Source organism: Colletotrichum fructicola (genome assembly GCF_000319635.2).
Source record: "Colletotrichum fructicola Nara gc5 chromosome Unknown KSG_Nara_v1_contig04, whole genome shotgun sequence".
Lineage (NCBI taxonomy): Eukaryota > Fungi > Ascomycota > Sordariomycetes > Glomerellales > Glomerellaceae > Colletotrichum > Colletotrichum fructicola.
This window is the reverse complement of record NW_027094054.1, coordinates 6115847-6134410: the sequence shown is the minus strand read 5'-3', so window position 1 is coordinate 6134410 and position 18564 is coordinate 6115847. Positions and strand designations below refer to the sequence as shown.

At 55.9% G+C, this 18564-nt stretch overlaps 2 protein-coding genes across 2 annotated transcripts in view; one reads left to right on the top strand and one right to left on the bottom strand.

The window, feature by feature from the left end:
* Nucleotides 1-1030: 1030 nt before the first annotated feature.
* Nucleotides 1031-1819, bottom strand: CGGC5_v008605 (uncharacterized protein; the record flags this gene model as incomplete). The annotated part of the gene is made up of 1 exon (XM_032028586.1): nt 1031-1819. The coding sequence occupies one exon, from the start codon at nt 1817-1819 to the stop codon at nt 1031-1033; it is 789 nt and encodes a 262-aa protein (XP_031891678.1).
* Nucleotides 1820-4062: 2243 nt separating this feature from the next.
* CGGC5_v008604 (putative cell agglutination protein) overlaps nt 4063-18564 on the top strand; it is a gene marked incomplete at both ends in the record, with an annotated part of 29866 nt that continues 15364 nt past the window's right edge. The window contains 2 exons of the mRNA XM_066152040.1: nt 4063-4349; nt 4405-18533. Of these exons, the coding sequence (XP_066008719.1) occupies nt 4063-4349; nt 4405-18533 (14416 nt within the window). The remainder of the gene's footprint in view (nt 4350-4404; nt 18534-18564) is intronic.

Genomic DNA, 18564 nt, shown 5'->3' with positions numbered 1-18564 from the left:
CCGTGGCTTGCAAAGCGAACTTCAGTCACGGAATCACACCCCATGAACCGAACTTTTGGCACCCGACCGGCCCGGGAAATGATGCACTCGTCGAGTTCGGAAATTATTGCGGGAATTCGGGATATTATTACGCATGAGAAATGTTGGTGGAGTTTCATAGAATAGACACGGAAACACGGCATTTAGTTAGGCACGCAGGATAGACACACGCACGAAGAATACCCAGAGAAGATGTTCGAACGCTGTCTCGAGGGTCTCCATCGACACCACGGTGAGGTGAGCTTGGCAACGCATGTCTGACACATCTGCGTCGGGATGATCTCAACCATAGCATTTGCCCCTCACACTGGTGGGATCCCATTGGGATCTATGATGCAAAACTTGCAGATCTTCAGGAACATGATGCAGGTTCCTAGCGACCATGCGGATAGGTCCCAAGACCGCGGTCTCAGTGAAGATCACGCACAAGGGGTCCTCAATGAACACCCCTCGTGTCGGGGTTACATTGAATGTGAGTAGTGTGTGATGCCTATTCTTAGACGGCCAATTTGAACCAAAGTCCACGATGCCGCCTTCTCGAAGATGCAATTACGTCTAGCAGCTGCGTGGATAACACGCGAATATCCATGGATTTCCGAGGATGAGATAGATGTCGCAGGTGAGATGTAGTCTAGAATAGCCCAGGACTACCAGGTCAATTCTTCCAAATTGGCACGCATTCAACTTCACGAGGGCAATTTGAAAAGAATAGTGGATGTGATAAGTAGTAAATTTGAGCCAAAGACCGTCAAGCGTCTCAAGCAGTTCTATGATACTGGTTGAAGTGATGGCTAAGGTAAATTACGTTGAAAGAGAAACAAGAATATACAGGAATTTGTAGAAATAACCTGAGAAGGTTTATACTAGGTATTAAAACATAATGGTATCAAATATTCTTCGTGAATAGGCTCATAATCCCTTGGTCGCTTTTGCAAACCTCATCAATCAGACGCTATGACATGATGCCCTCCCTCCCAACTGCCTCCGCTAATTATGCTGACAAAAGAAACAAGAGAGCGAATGCACTCATGGCAAAGACCATGGACTTATTAGAGGGGATCATGTGTCCCGCTCCGCTGTTGAAGCCGTTGGGGTTGAACTCGCTGGAGTCGCTGGTAGTGGTGACCGTGGCGGTCTCTTTCTCAGTTGCTGTCGTCTTGTCGGTCTCAGTCTTGGTGACCGTGACAGGCAGCACAATAGTGCCTCCGTTGATGGTTAACCTGTCGGCTCCAGGAACGGCGGCGGCAGTGATGTCTGGCAGACAAGGGCCGTTGGCGCAGGTCTTGGTGACCAGGCGAGTAGTAGTCAGACCGGGCTCGGTGATGACCTCCTCGACAGTGACAGTGATCACGGCATCAGTCTCCTGAGGAACGGTGAGGACCGCAGTGACTGGTGTGGGGCCGTCGGTGCAAACTGCCTGAGTGGTGGTGAAGCCTGGGGGCAGGTCGTCACCGTATCCGTGGCATTGGGTGATGGAGCCAGAGCAAGTTTGTGTGATGGTGTAAGTCTCTGCCCTCAGACCTTCAGAACATTCCGGAGCGAAGGTTGGGTAGACGGTTGTGTAGACTGCCGTGAAACCCTCATCGTCTGCTCCCGTACCTGTGGGCTGCTGTTGCTGTTGTTCAGGGAGGATATATATCGAAATGGGCTCTACTCTGGTGACGGTAAGGGCGTCTAGTGTTGTCGTCGTAGAGCAGTCCACTTGTCTGTACTGGACCCGGCCGGCAGCAGCACCGGCAGCAAGGGTAAGGAGGAATGTGAAAGTGTTTTGAGGAGACATGTTGAATATGTTGTGTCGCAGCCCAGTGTCGCAAAGTGTGAGTGAGATCGAAACCGAAGCCTCATGAAGGAATGCAGACAAACTCTATATCAGGACATCGCATATGGAGCCGGAGAGATATCGTATGCTTCTTCTAGCGTTTGGCCAAGCCTTCGTCAACTGTGACGTCCATCTCCGGACGTCATGTCACAAGGGCGTCAACTCAAAAGTCCACAAACCAACGTCGGGCAGACGCCCAAGCTACCTCCGGAGCGGAAGGGGCCATCACGACAAAGCCAAGGGGGGTTCAGTATGAGCACCATTTGGGAATACAGAGTCCGAATGCAACCCGGCCAAGACCAAGGGTCCGCGATCGTGATCACGTATGTCTGGGGGGTGTACCATACCCGGCCTGGGCCAGCGCCTCTCTCCGGGTGCGGTCAGCTCTGTTGGTCATCGGGTAAGGTTGCCCAACTGTCCCGGGCCGTCTTGTCCTCTCGCGTTAACCGGATCCGACCAAGTCAGATCTAGCAATTGTCAAGAAGCTGTCAGTGCGCCGTGGGAACGGTGAGATTGAGTTCAAGGGTCTGGACTCATAGGGGGGTGTCTTAGAATTTCGACCAACCACGGCGGCCTCGCCGGGCACCAGCAGCCCAACTGTCGCCGAGATCTTCATTCCCGTCTTTAGTTGACGTGCTAATTGTCTAGCTCACTAGGTGTGACCCACGCCCAGGACCCCAAGCTCGCAGCCTCATTTTGGACCTCATCCTGCTGTGTTTGCTTTCGGTCTGTGGCGGCGATAGCTTGGATAGGCACAGGTGCTGCGGAGGGTGCGGAGGCGGAGGAGAGGAAGAGAAGAGACGGCGGAAGAGGGCGGATGACAGGAAACGCCACATTCTCCAACCATCAACGGCCTCTTTACACGAACGCCTCCCGAGCCCAAAGCTGGACGCATTTGGAGCGATTATCTTCAGCTCCTCGAACTGACCTTTCCTGCGTTTACGTGTCCCAAGCTCCTTGCATCAACGCTTCCGGCCGAAAGCTCAACTGTTCGTCCTAACATGAAAGAGGTGAAGGGCATCCTGATCTAAGAGCGGGAGCATAATCCGTAGCACAAGCTATCTCCGTGATTGGACATCCGTATCCACCCTCAAGGCAACTCTTGGTGATTGGACGCTAATGTTGTCACCCCAACGGACTCAACCGTCATCCGCGGGCGCGCGATCTGGGATCGGAACTGCCAACTCAACATCACTCAGCATGCCATGGATACGAAGCGTTCGTTCCCTGCTGACGCTACAAGGAACAACAATGAGATTGTTGCCTTTGCAGATCGCAAATTACTCATCGACCTAGTCGAAGATTCCGCTGTTTGGGAGCCCGATGCGGTTCTGGCCATCTCTCGGTTGACGGACTTGTCTTAGATTACAAGACCCCTCGGCAAGGTCCAGCAAACAATCACGCACCTATGACCGGAAAGAGAAGAAAATGACCAGAACCAGTCGTAGTGGAGGCGAGATGAAGTCAGGAAGCACCCATTCAACCCGTTTTCGAGATGACCTCCTGAATCTTTTCCGTGCCTTGCTTGAGGAAAATTCGGCCCGGGGGATGATTTCGCCACGGTTTACCCTCTCGCCGCCTCTCTCTCGTCGCCTTTTGCCTCCCTGGATTTCTTCTTTTACCCTTCTTCATCGTGTCCCGGGAGGTGCTCTTCTTGTAGTCCAGGGCAAAATCTTGCTGTCACAGAGAGACATTGTGACAACTTGGCACGCAACCCGGGCTGAACACAGGTCCTCCAGTTTCCGCAAAGGAGCGACATTCCTCACCCACCAAGCCCATTCCGCTCGCCAGGCACGCCGCAGTCTCACGGCAACGGACACAAGGCACCTTTTATCTTTTCGTTAAAACAATCGAAGCGTCGTCAATACTGACTGACCCTAAACTTAATACCCATTTGTTTCACGGGCGTTCACACTCTTGTCGTTCGCCAATCCCCCCCTCTCCCCCGTTGGAACAAACGGCGCCTCCCGTCTTCTCTTCACGAGATGCCAGTGCCTGTTCAGTAACGATCAGGCCCTTCATCATACGACCTGAAGTCTCAACTTCCGAGTAGTATCATCGACCTAATCAATAATACCCAAGACGCGAGTCGAAGCAAGAGAAGAAGCCTGCTCCCGCACGGCTTCCAGACCTGGTGTCTTGGACGGTCTCGAGACTCTGTCGTCGTGCTGGATATCACGCATTATTAATAGTAATCTTTCAGCATGAAGCTCTTCACAACCTTGGGCCTGTTGGCCTCCGCTGGGCAGTACTGGCTTGCGTCAGGACTACCTCAGTTCCCCGACAACCCCATGTGCACAGCTGGTATCACATCCGTCGAAGTCCAGCCCGTACAGTTCATCGTGCGCCGCCCGATCTACATCAGCGCGTTCCTACCGGCCAACACAGTCTTGATCCTCGACGACGGACTTACACTCACAGTCACCAATGCGCCGTTGACGCTCATCACCGAAATCGACAAGCTGGGCACTCTGACCTCCGAAGTGACCAGGTAAGTTCATCTTCTTCAACCTGGACACTTACATGACACTAACTTGCTGTGCCAGAATCATCGAGGGAATCTCATCTCTCCCCAACGCATACGTCACGATCACAAGAGGTGGCCAGTCGGGGACAGAGGCAAGCACCATCACTGTGCTTCCCTCTGGCCCGGATGGCGTTGGCACTTACCTCGTCTTCACCCCCTTTGCGCTCACCGACGCGACGACCGGAGCTGGTATTCTGCCAACACCCACGGTTGGAAGCCCTGCGGCAACAATCGTCGGCTCTCCCGAGGATGCCAGTCGTCTCCTAACCGAAGCCCTGAACAGCTTGGGTAACTCTGTCCCGCCGATAACAAACGACCCCGGCGCGACCCCGGCCAGCCCGGCTTCAGTCCCGGTGACGCTTCTGCCCACCGGAGGAGCTTTACCTGCTGCGTTCTACACCACCGTCAATGTTGGTGGTGCTGATGGGGTGCCTCGGAACCTGACTGTTACCTCTGGAACCGAGGGCACAGTCTTCGCGCAGACCTTTGACAGATTCTCGGTCACCGTGACAGGTCCCGACAATGTCATTACCGTTCTCGGAAACGCTGGAGTCTCGCCTTCAGCCATCACCTTGGCCGGAAACCGAGCTGCAGCGGCGGCCTCTGGAGTCAGCGGAGACGTCTTGCAGATCATCCAGACCCCTGGAGGCGAGGCAAACTTCCTGGAGCGACTTCTCACGACCACAGTAGGTGCTCAAGGGATCGAGGGAACCAACACATTCACAATTGTTCCCACTGGAACCGGAAGCGTTGGTGCCGTAGTCGTTCAGACTCCTCTCGCAGGTTCCGCAGGCATTTTTGCTGGACCGCTCAGGACCATCACGGCCGGTGGAAACACCGGTTCTAATGCAGTGACATTTACGGTTCCTCCTCAAGGAACAGACCAAACTGGCACTGTTGTCGTCCAGCCAGCGCAGATTGCTTTCACTGGCCCCTTCACGACCATCACCTCAGGAGGTGTCTCTGGCTCCGTCCCCCTTTCTCTGACCATTTTGCCTTCGACGAGCCCCTCGCTGGGTACCGTCATTGTGCAAACTCCTCTGGCTGCGAGCCCTGTCAACTTCATCACAAGAAACGCGCTCGCCATTGCCGGTCTCGGAGCCACCATCACTCTGCCATTGGGCGGTTCTTCTGCTACTGGCCCTGCAACGGTCATCATCGCAGCAGGTTTGGGAGGTGATGATCCGGCCACGACCGCACCGGCTGCTCTGGCTGCGTCCTTTGTCACGATTCGCGGTGCCTTCAACGGCACTACTCCCCAGACCTTGACCTTGGCCCCGGCTGGTGATAACTCGCTTGCGACTGTTGTTGAGCAGTTGCCCGTTGGCTTCTCTACAAACAACCAGGCGAACCCTACAGCCCCGGCTGCTCCGGCTGGAACCGGTGCCAACACCGCCGGTCAACCTAACGCCCCTGTGCCAACAGCAGGACCTTCAGTCAACCCAATTCCCAACCAAGTTCTTCCTGCTGCCATCACCAGCGGGTACAGTGGCTCTGTGCCTACTACAGTCACATTGCCGCCTTCCGGAGCTCAGACGGCCAGCCAAGTCGTGGTTCTCACCCCCTTTTCCAACGACTTTGTTGCTACCAACATCCTGCAGCAGCCGACGACCATCACTCAAGGAGCATCGGTCACTGTCGCGACGACCGTCACTCTCCAGCCGGGTACCATTCAGCCAGGAGCAGCAGTCCCCACTGCTCCTACTGTTCTTGTGCTGACGCCGCTACCATCTGGTGCTGCAGCAGCAACTCCCGTAGTCAACCCGGCTCAGTTGACTACGGTCTCTGGAGTCATCAACGGTAACAGCCCCCTGACTGTTACCATTCCTCCAGCGAACTCCGTTGATCCTAGTACTGTCGTTGTTCTTCAACCTGCTCAAACGGCCGGTGTCGACCCCGGTGTTACTCCTGGTGTTGTTCCCGGCGTCACTCCCGGTGTCGTTCCTGGTATTTCTCCCGGAGTCATTCCCGGTGTGACTCCTGGTGTCGCTCCCGATGTTACTCCTGGTGGTGCTGCGACTCCCGGAGGTGTAGCAACTCCTGGAGCAGGCCAAGACACTGTTCTTGCTGAACCCTTCCTACCGGGGGCGTTCACGACCATCCAGTCCGGATTCAGCGGCGCAACTCCCACCACCTTCACCGTTCCCCCTGTTGCTCCAAACAGCATTGGTACAGTTGTCGTCTTGACCCCTACTAACGCAGCAGGTGCCGGTCCCTCACTGCCCGCCGGTGTACCTTTCGTGACGGTCACGAGCCCCTTCGCAGGAGAGACTCCTCAGACTAATGTATTGCTCCCATCTGGTACTAACCCCACAGGAACTGTTCTCGTTGAAGTCCCAGCTGCTCAGTTTACGCCACCCGCTTCAGGCATCAGCCTGCCCGCCGGTGTGCCATTCGTGACTGTGACAACTCCCTTTCCCGGAGAGACTCCCGAGACCAACATCTTGCTTCCCTCTGGCACCGGCAGCGTTGGAACCGTTCTGGTTCAGGTGCCATCTGCCCAGTTCACGCCAGCTGCGCAAGTCACAGCTCCCACCGCAGGTGTTGTCCCGACGCCGGGCGGCCCTCTGCTCCCTGGCATCACCATCGGAGGACAGACCATCGTCATCCCCGGAATCACCATTGGCGGCCCCATTGCTCTGCCTACTGGTCTTAACTTGGGATCTTTCCTCACCCTGACTCAAGCCGGGTCAGACTCAAACACCGTAGTCTTCCTTCCCACGGGTACCAACCCAGGTCTTGTTGTCATTCAGACACCGACTGTCGCGCCGACTGCTGTTCCTGGCGCTGGTCTTTTCACGACCCTCTTCCAGGGGTACACCGGCTCAACGCCCACCACCACGACTCTGCCGCCGACGGGAACCAACACCCTCGGCGTTGTCTTGGTTCAGACTCCCCTGGTGAACATCCTCGATACCACGACGGTTGGTTTCACTGGCACGGCACCCAACACGATCACCGTGCAGCCCTCTTCGGGTGGCTCTGGTATCGTGGTTGTTGAAACTCCATTCGTCAACCCTTTGCAGTCCACCCCGGCTGTCCCGGCTCAGATCTTCACGAGCATCACTCAGGGCTTTACCGGATCTGCCCCGACCACAATTACGCTCCAGCCTACTGGAACCAACACAGTTGGTACCGTGGTTGTTCAGACCCCCATCTTCCCTGGAGGTGGAGTTCAGGTCACCACGCCGGCAGACCCGGCCGCATCGGACCCGGGCGATCCTCTCATTGACATCGTCGCCACATCTACTGTCGGTCTTCCAGGCTTGCTGGCCCCGACGACGACTACGATTTTACCAAGCGGAACCAACCCCGGCTCCGTCATTGTTCAGACTCCGGTGTCACTTACCGGCTCTCCGGGACCTAACCAGCCTCAGTCCTTCGTCACCCTCGCGACGGGTTACACTGGAACTGTCCCTCTGACGACCACCATTCTGCCCGCAGGCACCAACTCGGTTGGAACTGTTCTGATCCAGACACCTACTCAAGGTGGAGGAGGCGGCGGTGGCGGCGGCGGAGGTGGTGTCCCTACTGTTGGTGTTACCCCTGATCCTGCTCTTACACAAGCTCTCACGACCATCACGGCTGGATTCTCTGGTTCCGTGCCGACCACCATCACATTCTCAGCCACTGGTGCTCAGACTGCTGGTATTGTTGTCGTCCAGACTCCTACCACTGGTCCTTTCGCATCTCCCTCCGTCCAACCGGCCGACTTCGTCACGTTCTTCACTGGATATACTGGATCCGTGACTGCCATCTCCACGATCTTGCCTACTGGCACTGCTTCTGTTGGCACCGTCTTGATCCAGACTCCTACTGCCGGTGCTGTTGCGACCTCACCTCCGGTTGTTCCGACTGGTTTTGCTCTCACTACCGCTGGCTACACCGGCTTGGTTCCCACAACTATCACGATCCAGCCGTCGGGCACCAATCCCGGCACCGTCTTGGTTCAAACACCTACAGTCGACCCAGCGACTTTGGTTCCGACTGGATTTGTTCTCACCACTGCTGGCTACACCGGTTCAGTCCCGACTACTATCACGATCCAGCCCTCTGGTACAAACCCAGGAACTGTGTTGGTCCAGACACCTACCGTCGAACCCGCAACGCTGGTTCCGACTGGATTCGTCCTTACTACTACCGGATACACCGGCTTAGTCCCAACCACTATCACCATCCAGCCGTCTGGCACGAACCCAGGCACCGTCCTGGTCCAGACTCCAACTGTTCTACCAGCCTCGGTCCCCTCAGGATTCGTCCTCACAACGACTGGTTACACTGGTCTTGTGCCGACAACGGTGACTGTCGAGCCCTCAGGAACCAACCCAGGTTCTGTCATTGTCCAGACCCCGACTGTCATCGTCGACCCTGCTCAGGTTCCAACCGGCTTCGTGGTATCAACGACCGGCTACACTGGATCTGTCCCAACCACCGTCACTATTCAGCCGTCGGGAACCAACCCCGGCACTGTCTTTATCCAGACACCTACAGTTGAGCCTCAGATCATCCCAAGTGGATTTGTCGTAGCCACCACTGGGTATACTGGCTCTGTGCCGACAACGGTCACCATCCTCCCGACTGGTACTCAGTCCATTGGAACTGTCCTGGTCCAGACTCCAACTGCTGTTGCCAGTCAGACCGGAGGCAGCGGTGCCGGTGGTGGTCTCATCGAGCCCGTCTTCTTGAGCAGCGGCTACGCTGGATCTGTCACGTCAACTCTGACCTTGACTCCTTCAAACGTCGGAGACCCGACAACCTTGGTCGTGCTCACACCCAGCGACGCTGCCGGTGCCGCGCCATCTCCAACAGTCACCGTGGAGCCAATTCTCTTCATTACTTTGACCATCGGGTACCCTGGTCCTACGATTGCCACTCTGACCTTGTTCCCCAGCAGCGGCAACCCGATCGGCACTGTTCTGATCCAGACCCCCTTACCGTCTGGACAGAGCAACACCATCACAGCCACTGGTTTCACCACGCAGACTCTGCCCTTCACGGGATCAGTGCCGACCACCATCACTATCCCCCCGGCTGCCACGGATCCCAATGGCATCGCGACGGTCATTGTGCAGGACCCGATCGCTTCGTACGTCACTGTTTCAAGCGGGTACTTCGGTTCTGGTATTGCGACGACGACTGTCGCTCCCGCAAACCCAGGAGACCCAGGCACCGTCATTATCCAGACACCTCTTCCGGCTTCGTTCTTCACCACCACTGTCGGATACACTGGCTTGGTTCCTACTACGACCACACTGCTGCCGTCTGGAACCGACACCGTTGGCGCTGTCATCATTCAAGTCCCTACATCTACTCCTGCGCCGACCGCCGACCCTGCCATCTCCTACATCACGGTGTCTACCGGGTACTCGGGAGTGGGAACTCAAACCACCACAATCCTTCCTACGGGAACCGAAACTGTTGGCCTGGTCCTTATCCAGACTCCCACGGCTGACGGCGGCGATACCGCCACCGCATCTGGAGTTACTCCCACGGCCCCTGATGTCACTGCTACCCCTGGAATCAGCTTCATCACGACGACTACGCTATGGGATTCAACGGGCACATCCACGGAAACCACGTTCCCTACCGGCACGCAGGCTGTGGGCAACGTCATCGTCTTTGCTCCTCGATTTGCCAGATTCATCACAACGACTGTTGGCTGGACTGCAAATGGTCTGTCCACGACCACCAGCCCTACGACAAGTGCAAGCGAGGTCATCGGCATGGTCATTATTTATACCCCCGAACCCACTGCCGCTCCTACGTCCGCTCCCGACCCATCCGTTGGCGCATCCATCACTCCCGCCGCGTCTCCGAGCGTGGAATTTGCTACTCTTACTAGCACCTACTCAGGATCGGTGCCCACCACATTCACGCTCGCTCCTAGCGGCACTGACACCGTGGGTACTCTTGTGGTCTTGGTGCCAAGCTCCACGGCAAGCCCTGATGCATCTGGAGGAGATCCTGTCTTTGCGACTCTTACGAGCACGTACGCAGGCTCCATTCTTTCAACTTCAACGATTGTGCCGACGGGAACCAACTCCCAGGGCACTCTTGTTGTCCTGGTTCCGAGTAGCGCTGCCTCTCCCGGTGCTACTGGCTCACCTGGAGCATTGTTCGAGACCATTACGTCTACCTATGGAGGTTCCATCACCTCCATCGAGACTCAGCTGCCTTCCGGCTCCGATCCAACCGGAACTGTCATTGTCTACGTTCCGAGCGATGTCTTGGCTTCGCCGACAATCACACCTGGCCCTGCCTTGACTACTGTCACCTCCGCTTACCCCGGATCCGTCATCTCGACTGCCATTGCTTCACCCGCCAACCCTGGCGACCCAGGCACTGTCATTGTCTACATCCCGACGAGCGTGGTTTTAGACACAGGTGCCTTTACAACCGTGCTTTCGACCTATACCGGCTTGGTACCTGCGACGACGACTGTTCTCCCCGCCAACATCAATGACCCGGCTACCGTCATTGTGCTTATTCCGAGCGCGACCCCCACAGTCAGCGTCCCGGAAGCCACCAGCGGTGGTTCTGGTGGCGGTGCTGGACTTCCCGCTCTCTCTACAAGCCTTTACGATGGATCGGTGACTCTGACTACAACTATTCCGGGAGTATCAGGTCTCCCAGACCAGACCCTGGTACTTGTTCCCAGCATTACACCCACGGCGACCTTGCCGGGCGGTGGCGCTGGTGGTCTGCCAGGACTTATCACCAGCCTTTACGATGGTTCCATCACCCTCTCGACTACCATTCCCGGGGTTTCAGGAGCTCCTGACGAGACCCTAGTTCTCATTCCCAGCATCACGCCTACGGCGATTTTGCCGGATGATGGTGCTAGTGTCTTGCCTAATCTAATCACCAGTCTGTACGATGGCTCCGTCACTCTTACAACTACGCTGCCTGGAGTCTCGGGTCTCCCAGACCAAACTGTGATCCTTATCCCAAGTATCACGCCGACGGTGAGCCTTCCGGGTGGCGGAGCTGGTGGAGTTCCAGGCTTGGTGACCAGTTTCTACGATGGCTCGGTTACTCTCACCACTATCATCCCTGGAGTGACGGGTCTTCCTGATGAGACTCTTGTCCTCATCCCGAGTGTCACGCCGACTGCCAGCCTCCCTGACGACGGGGCCAGTGAATTGCCTGCTCTCATTACTAGTTTCTATGATGGCTCAGTCACACTGACTACCACGATACCTGGTGTCTCCGGTCTTCCAGAGACAGTCGTCCTCATTCCGAGTGTTACACCAGCGGCAAGCATCCCGGGATTGTCTACCAGCTTTTACGACGGTTCGGTCACCCTTACGACCACAATCCCTGGCGTGTCTGGTCTTCCTGACCAGACTCTTGTCTTGGTGCCAAGCATCACGGCCGACCCAGCTGCTACTGGCGGCGCCGGAGGCTTGCCTGCGCTGGTCACCAGTTTCTATGATGGTTCGGTTACCCTTACCACCACAATCCCTGGCGTGTCGGGATTGCCCGACCAGACCCTCGTTCTTGTTCCTGGCGTTACGCCCCAGCCATCTCTACCGGGCACGACTCTGGCCCCTGGAGTATACACGAGCACTTACGATGGATCAATCACGTTCGCTTTGACGATTCCTCCCTATACTATTGGATTACCTGGCGCGACTATCATCTTCGTTCCTAGCCTTCCAGGTTTGCCCACAGCGACACCTACGGCTTTGGGTCAAGGGCTCGTGACCAGCTTGTACGATGGTTCCATTACTTTCACCTCGACTCTTCCTGGTGTTTCTGGCCTGCCCGATGAAACTGTCGTTTTCATTCCAAGTACCCCAGGTCTCCCTACATCGCTTCCAACAGCCTTGAGCCAGGGCTTGGTGACGAGCTTCTACGATGGTTCTGTCACTTTGACATCAACGATTCCTGGTGTCTCGGGTCAGCCAGATGAGACTATCGTCTTCGTCCCTACCATCACAGGCCAGCCAACAGCAGCCCCAACAGGTCCAATCACCAGTTTCTATGATGGCTCCGTCACCTTTACGTCCACAATTCCGGGCGCATCCGGTCTGTCTGATGATACCATTGTTTACGTCCCAAGTGCTGGAGCTCTTCCCAGCTCTGACTTGGGGGGTCTTCCCACACCTGCGCCTACCGCTCTCGAGGCGGGCTTATACACAAGCACGTACGGCGGCTCCATTACTTTCACTTCGACTCTGCCCGAAGTTTCTGGACTGCCTGGAGCGACCATTATCTTTGTTCCTAGCATTACGGCTCCAGCAGTGCCCTCGGTTACGCCTGGCGGCTTAGTGACAAGTCTCTATGATGGCTCGATTACCTTCACATCTACCATCCCTGGCGTATCTGGTTTGCCCGATGAGACTGTCGTGTTCCTTCCGACCGTCACTAGCCCCGTGGACCCTACCAGCGCGGCTGGAGGTGTTGGAGGTTTGGCCACGAGCCTCTACGACGGCTCAATCACCTTCACCTCAACCATTCCTGGTGTCTCTGGCCTACCAGACGATACGATCATCTTCCTACCGTCCCTTACGGCTCCAGCCGTTCCTACCAGTGTTGCTGGAGGCTTGGTTACGAGTTTCTATGATGGTTCAATCACTTTGACTACCACCATTCCGGGCACTTCTGGATTCCCAGATGAGACTCTTGTGCTTGTACCTTCGATTACGGACCCTGCCCTCGGAGCAGTGCTCACCAGCTTGTACGATGGGTCGATTACGCTTACAACCACTCTTCCTGGCGTATCTGGCTTGCCAGATCAAACCGTCGTCTTAGTCCCTTCGATTACAGCTCCGGCTGTCCCGACAAGTGCTATCGGCGGACTAGTCACTCGCTTGTACGATGGGTCGATTACCCTTACGACTACTATCCCCGGAGCCTCTGGCCTGCCAGACCAGACTGTTGTGCTGGTGCCTTCAATAACCGACCCTGCCCTCCCCACGAGTGCAGTCGGCGGATTGGCGACGAGCCTGTACGACGGATCGGTCACACTCACAACGACGATCCCAGGGGTTTCTGGCTTGCCAGACCAAACCCTTGTCCTCATCCCCAGTGTCACTGGCGCGCCGGCTTTGCCCAATCTCTTTACAAGCACCTATGACGGCTCCATCACTTTCACGTCCATGGTCCCGGGTGTTTCGGGCCTGCCGGACGACACCATTGTGTTCGTCCCTGGCATTACCGCTGCTCCATCATTGCCCAATCTCCTCACCAGTACTTATGCCGGTTCTGTCACCCTCACATCCGTCATTCCAGGAGCTTCGGGCGCGCCAGATGAGACCATTGTGCTGGTTCCTGATCTGACCGATTCGCTGGCGTTACCAAACATTCTCACAAGCACTTATGATGGATCTATTACTGTCACATCCGTGATTCCTGGTGTCACTGGGTTGCCTGATGAGACGATCGTCCTCGTACCTAGTGCTGTGCCGAGTCTGCCAGCTGGTGGCCTTCTTACCAGCACTTACGACGGCTCTATCACGCTCACTTCTGTCATCCCTGGAGTCACCGGTCTGCCTGACGAAACGATCATCCTAGTGCCGAGCGCGACCCCTACGCTAGGTGGTCTTATCACCAGCACCTACGACGGCTCTGTCACCCTTAACTCTGTCATTCCAGGTGCTTCAGGCCTCCCAGATCAGACAGTCATTCTTGTACCCAGTGTCGATCCAACTTTGCCGGCTGGCGGCTTGCTCACAAGCACTTACGGAGGCTCAGTCATCTCGACAACTACACTCCCCGTTGGAACCGATGGTCTGCCTGGAGCCACCGTTGTCCTGGTCCCCAGCATCACGGGGGCCCCAGCACTCCCGAATGTTTTCACCAGTCTTTACGATGGACAGAGTACTTTCACTTCCATCCTACCTGCAGGAACTGCTGGCGACCCTGGAGCGACGATCATCTTCATCCCTCGCCCAACAACCGTTGTGTCAGCTGGCGGTCTTTTCACAAGCACTTACGACGGCTCAGTCATTTCAACCACGACACTGCCGGCTGGAACTGACGGCCTTCCTGGTGCCACGATTGTTCTTGTTCCCGGCATTACGGCGACACCGGCGCTCCCTAATATCCTTACGAGCACTTACGATGGCTCAGTTGAGATCACCTCGACAATTCTCAACAGCGCAGGTGATCCTATCGAGACCTTGGTTCTCGTCCCAAGCTCAATCGGTTTGCCTACTGCTGTTCCTACTTTGCCTACAAGCACTTACGACGGCTCTGTCACCGTAACCTCGACAATCCTGGACCCGTCTGGCAACCCTGTTCTTACTGCAATCTTCGTCCCAGGCTCAACTGCCTTGCCCGCATTGCCAACAAGCTTCTATGATGGATCCGTAACCTTAACGTCGACAATTCTGGATACTTCCGAAAACCCCGTCGGGACCGCTGTGTTCGTCCCAAGTATCACGGGTGTTCCTCAACTGCCGACCAGCCTCTACGATGGCTCGATCACATTGACATCAACCATCTTGGACGCCTCCGGAAACCCAGTTGAGACGGCCGTCTTTGTTCCCAGCGTCACTGGCATTCCCCAATTGCCAACAAGTCTGTACGATGGGTCCATCACCGTCACATCGACCATTCTCGATGCTTCAGGCAACCCTATTCAAACTGCAGTCTTCGTGCCAAACATTACCGGTCTTCCTACCGCTTTGCCCACGAGCCTTTACGACGGGTCAATTACGGTGACATCAACTATACTCGATGCCTCGGGTAATCCTGTCCAAACCGCGATCTTCGTGCCGAGCGGTGTGCCTAGCGTTACTGGCCTTCCTGGTGTCCTCCCAACCAGTCTTTATGACGGGTCGATCACTGTCACGTCAACTATCCTCGATGCTTCTGGTAACCCAGTTGAAACGGCTGTATTTGTACCAAGCATCACCGGTCTACCCGATGTTTTGCCAACAAGTCTATATGACGGGTCTGTTACGCTTACATCCACCATTCTTGATGCTTCCGGAAACCCTGTTCAAACGGCTGTGTTCGTGCCAAGCGCCACTGGCCTACCGGGTGTCCTGCCAACGAGTCTTTACGATGGATCTATAACGCTTACATCGACCATTCTTGACGCGTCGGGTAACCCGATTCAAACGGCTGTCTTCGTTCCAAGCATCACCGGATTGCCTAGTGCACCTGGCGCATTGCTGACCAGCCTTTACGATGGATCGGTGACGTTGACGTCTACTATTTTGGACGCGTCCGGAAACCCAATCCAGACTGCCGTGTTTGTGCCAAGTAACACTGGCCTTCCAGGTGCCCTGCCAACCAGCTTCTACGATGGTTCGGTGACTCTAACTTCCACAATTCTTGACGCGTCTGGAAACCCAGTTGAAACTGCGGTCTTCGTGCCGTCTATCACTGGCTTGCCGAACGTTCTTCCGACCAGCTTCTACGACGGATCTGTGACCTTGACGTCGACGATCTTGGACCCTTCAGGCAACCCGATCCAGACTGCCGTATTCGTTCCGACGATCACGGGCCTGCCCGACGTGCCCCCAACAAGCTTCTATGATGGATCTGTCACTCTCACTTCCACCATCTTGGACGCATCTGGCAATCCGATTCAGACCGCGGTTTTCATCCCGACTGTCACTGGCTTGCCCAACGTGCTTCCCACTAGCACCTACGATGGATCTGTTACCTTGACCTCCACTATCTTGGATCCTTCTGGTAACCCCGTCTTGACGGCAATTTTCGTTCCCGAATCGACTGCACTACCCAGCCTGGATCTTCCCACCAGCACCTATGATGGCTCTGTCACTCTGACTTCAACCATCCTGGATGCGTCTGGAAATCCTATCCAGACGGCTATCTTTGTGCCCGGCGTGTCTAGCTTGCTGGCCACCGGTCTACCAACGAGTACTTATGACGGCTCCGTCACACTGACTTCAACTATTCTGGATGCTTCAGGCAACCCTGTTGAGACCGCAGTATTTGTACCAGGCCTTACGAGCTTGGCAAACAACGGGCTTCCTACCAGCACGTACGATGGCTCTGTCACATTGACATCAACGATCTTGGATGCCTCTGGAAACCCCATCCAGACTGCTGTCTTTGTGCCAGGAGCTACCAGCTTACCAAACATTGGTCTTCCCACGAGCACTTACGATGGATCCATCACATTGACATCGACAATTTTGGACCCATCTGGAAACCCCATTCAAACGGCAATCTTCGTGCCGGGGTCTTCCGCTCTCCCGGATCCTGGAGTGTTGACAAGCGGCTACGATGGTTCTGTGACGTTGACCTCAACCATCTTGGATGCCTCGGGCGATCCTGTGCAGACCGTCGTTCTCGTGCCGACTGCCACTGGCCTTCCAGGTGGTGGACTTCTTACCAGCACTTACGACGGATCGATCATCTCAACAACCACACTTCCCGTTGGTACCGATGGCTTGCCTGGCGCGACTGTCGTTCTTGTACCCAGCCCAACTGTTCCCGCACTGGATGTCTTGACAAGCACATACCCTGGCTCTGTGACCCTGACAACGACCGTTCCGTTTGGGCCGCCTGGCTCTTCTGCAGTCATCGTTTTGGTTCCAAGTGCTACTGCGGCCCTCGGAGATATCCTCACCACCACGTACGGCGGATCAGTCACTCTCACCAGCACATTCCCTGCTGGCCCGAATGGCGAGGCTCCGTCTACTGTCGTCTATGTTCCGGGCATCACCGACGCCCTGCCAAACTTGCTCACAAGCACGTATGATGGCTCGATTACCTTAACCTCCACGCTCCCAGGGGGTCCCTCTGGTGAGCCTGGTGCCACTGTCATCTTCGTTCCCGGCATTACTGGCGTCCCCTCTGCTCCCACCAGAAGCATCTCGTTCGCGACCATCACAAGCGCATACACTGGTGCTCTTCCCTCCGCCACCACGGTCTTCCCGACCGGTGACAACGATGAAGGTACCATTATCATTCTCGAGCCAGCCTCATCAGGAGCTGGTGGTGACCCGACGCTGTTCGTCACGCTTACGAGTGGCTACTCCGGTCTCGTGCCATCTGCGACAACCATCCTGCCTACTGGCACCGAGACACTTGGCCAAGTCATCATTTTGGTGCCCACTGCCACGGACGGAAGCACTCCCACCTTCAACTTTGCCACTATCACCAGCGGATACACCGGTCTGGTACCGTCTGCCACCACCATCTTCCCTACCGGAACCGACACCGACGGGACGGTTATCATTCTTGAGCCCACGGCCACTCAACCGCTTGCATTCACAACCATCACTAGCCCTGGTGTTGGATCCGTTACGTCGACTACAACAATCTTGCCGACTGTCACTGGCGATCCCGGCATTGTCGTCATTTTCGACCCGGATCTCCTTGGTACAACCTCGGACCTCCCATCCTACACCACGGTCATCAGCACGTACGATGGATCGTCTCTCACAACCTCTACCTTGGCAGCTGCAGGAACTGACACTATTGGAACTGTTGTGGTTCTCGTACCAAGCGCAAGCGTCTCCATCCCCGGAGTCTCTTCCTATGTCACTCTCACCAGCACTTACAGTGGCTTGGAGCCCCTTGTTTCGACTTTGGCACCTTCTGGCACCGACGCTGTTGGCACCATCATCTTCTACGAGCCCATCGCCACTCCAACGGCTGATTTCACAACAATCATCAGCACTTATGATGGGTCTGCCGTGGCCACGTCGACGATTGCTCCGGCCAATCCTGGCGATATCGGCACTGTCATCATCCTTCAGCCTGCTTCCCTCATCAGCACCCCTGTCCTGTCCGTCACAGCTGTCTTTACTACCATCACCACCACATACGATGGCAGCATCATTCAGACCACGACGGCCTTGCCTACAGGAACTGGCCTCGGTGAAATTGGCACTGTCATTGTCCAAGTTCCAAGCGCGCTGGCCACTGCCTTTACTACTGTCACCAGCGGCTACGACGGTTCGGTCACCTTGACCACAACTCTGCTGCCTGATGCGACTGACCTTGCCGGTCTCGGCACGGTTATTGTACAGGTGCCTACCCAGCTTCCATTGAGCACTGGCAGCTTGGGTGAGTTGTTCACGACAGTAACATCGACGTACGCCGGTTCGGTTACTCTTATTTCTACGGCCCTGCCCAATCCTGCTGATCCCACCCCGATTATCTCCATCATTGTTCAGATTCCTGGAGATCTTGCGGCAAGTACAGATCTGTTGGGTGACCTGTTTACGACAGTCACTTCGACTTA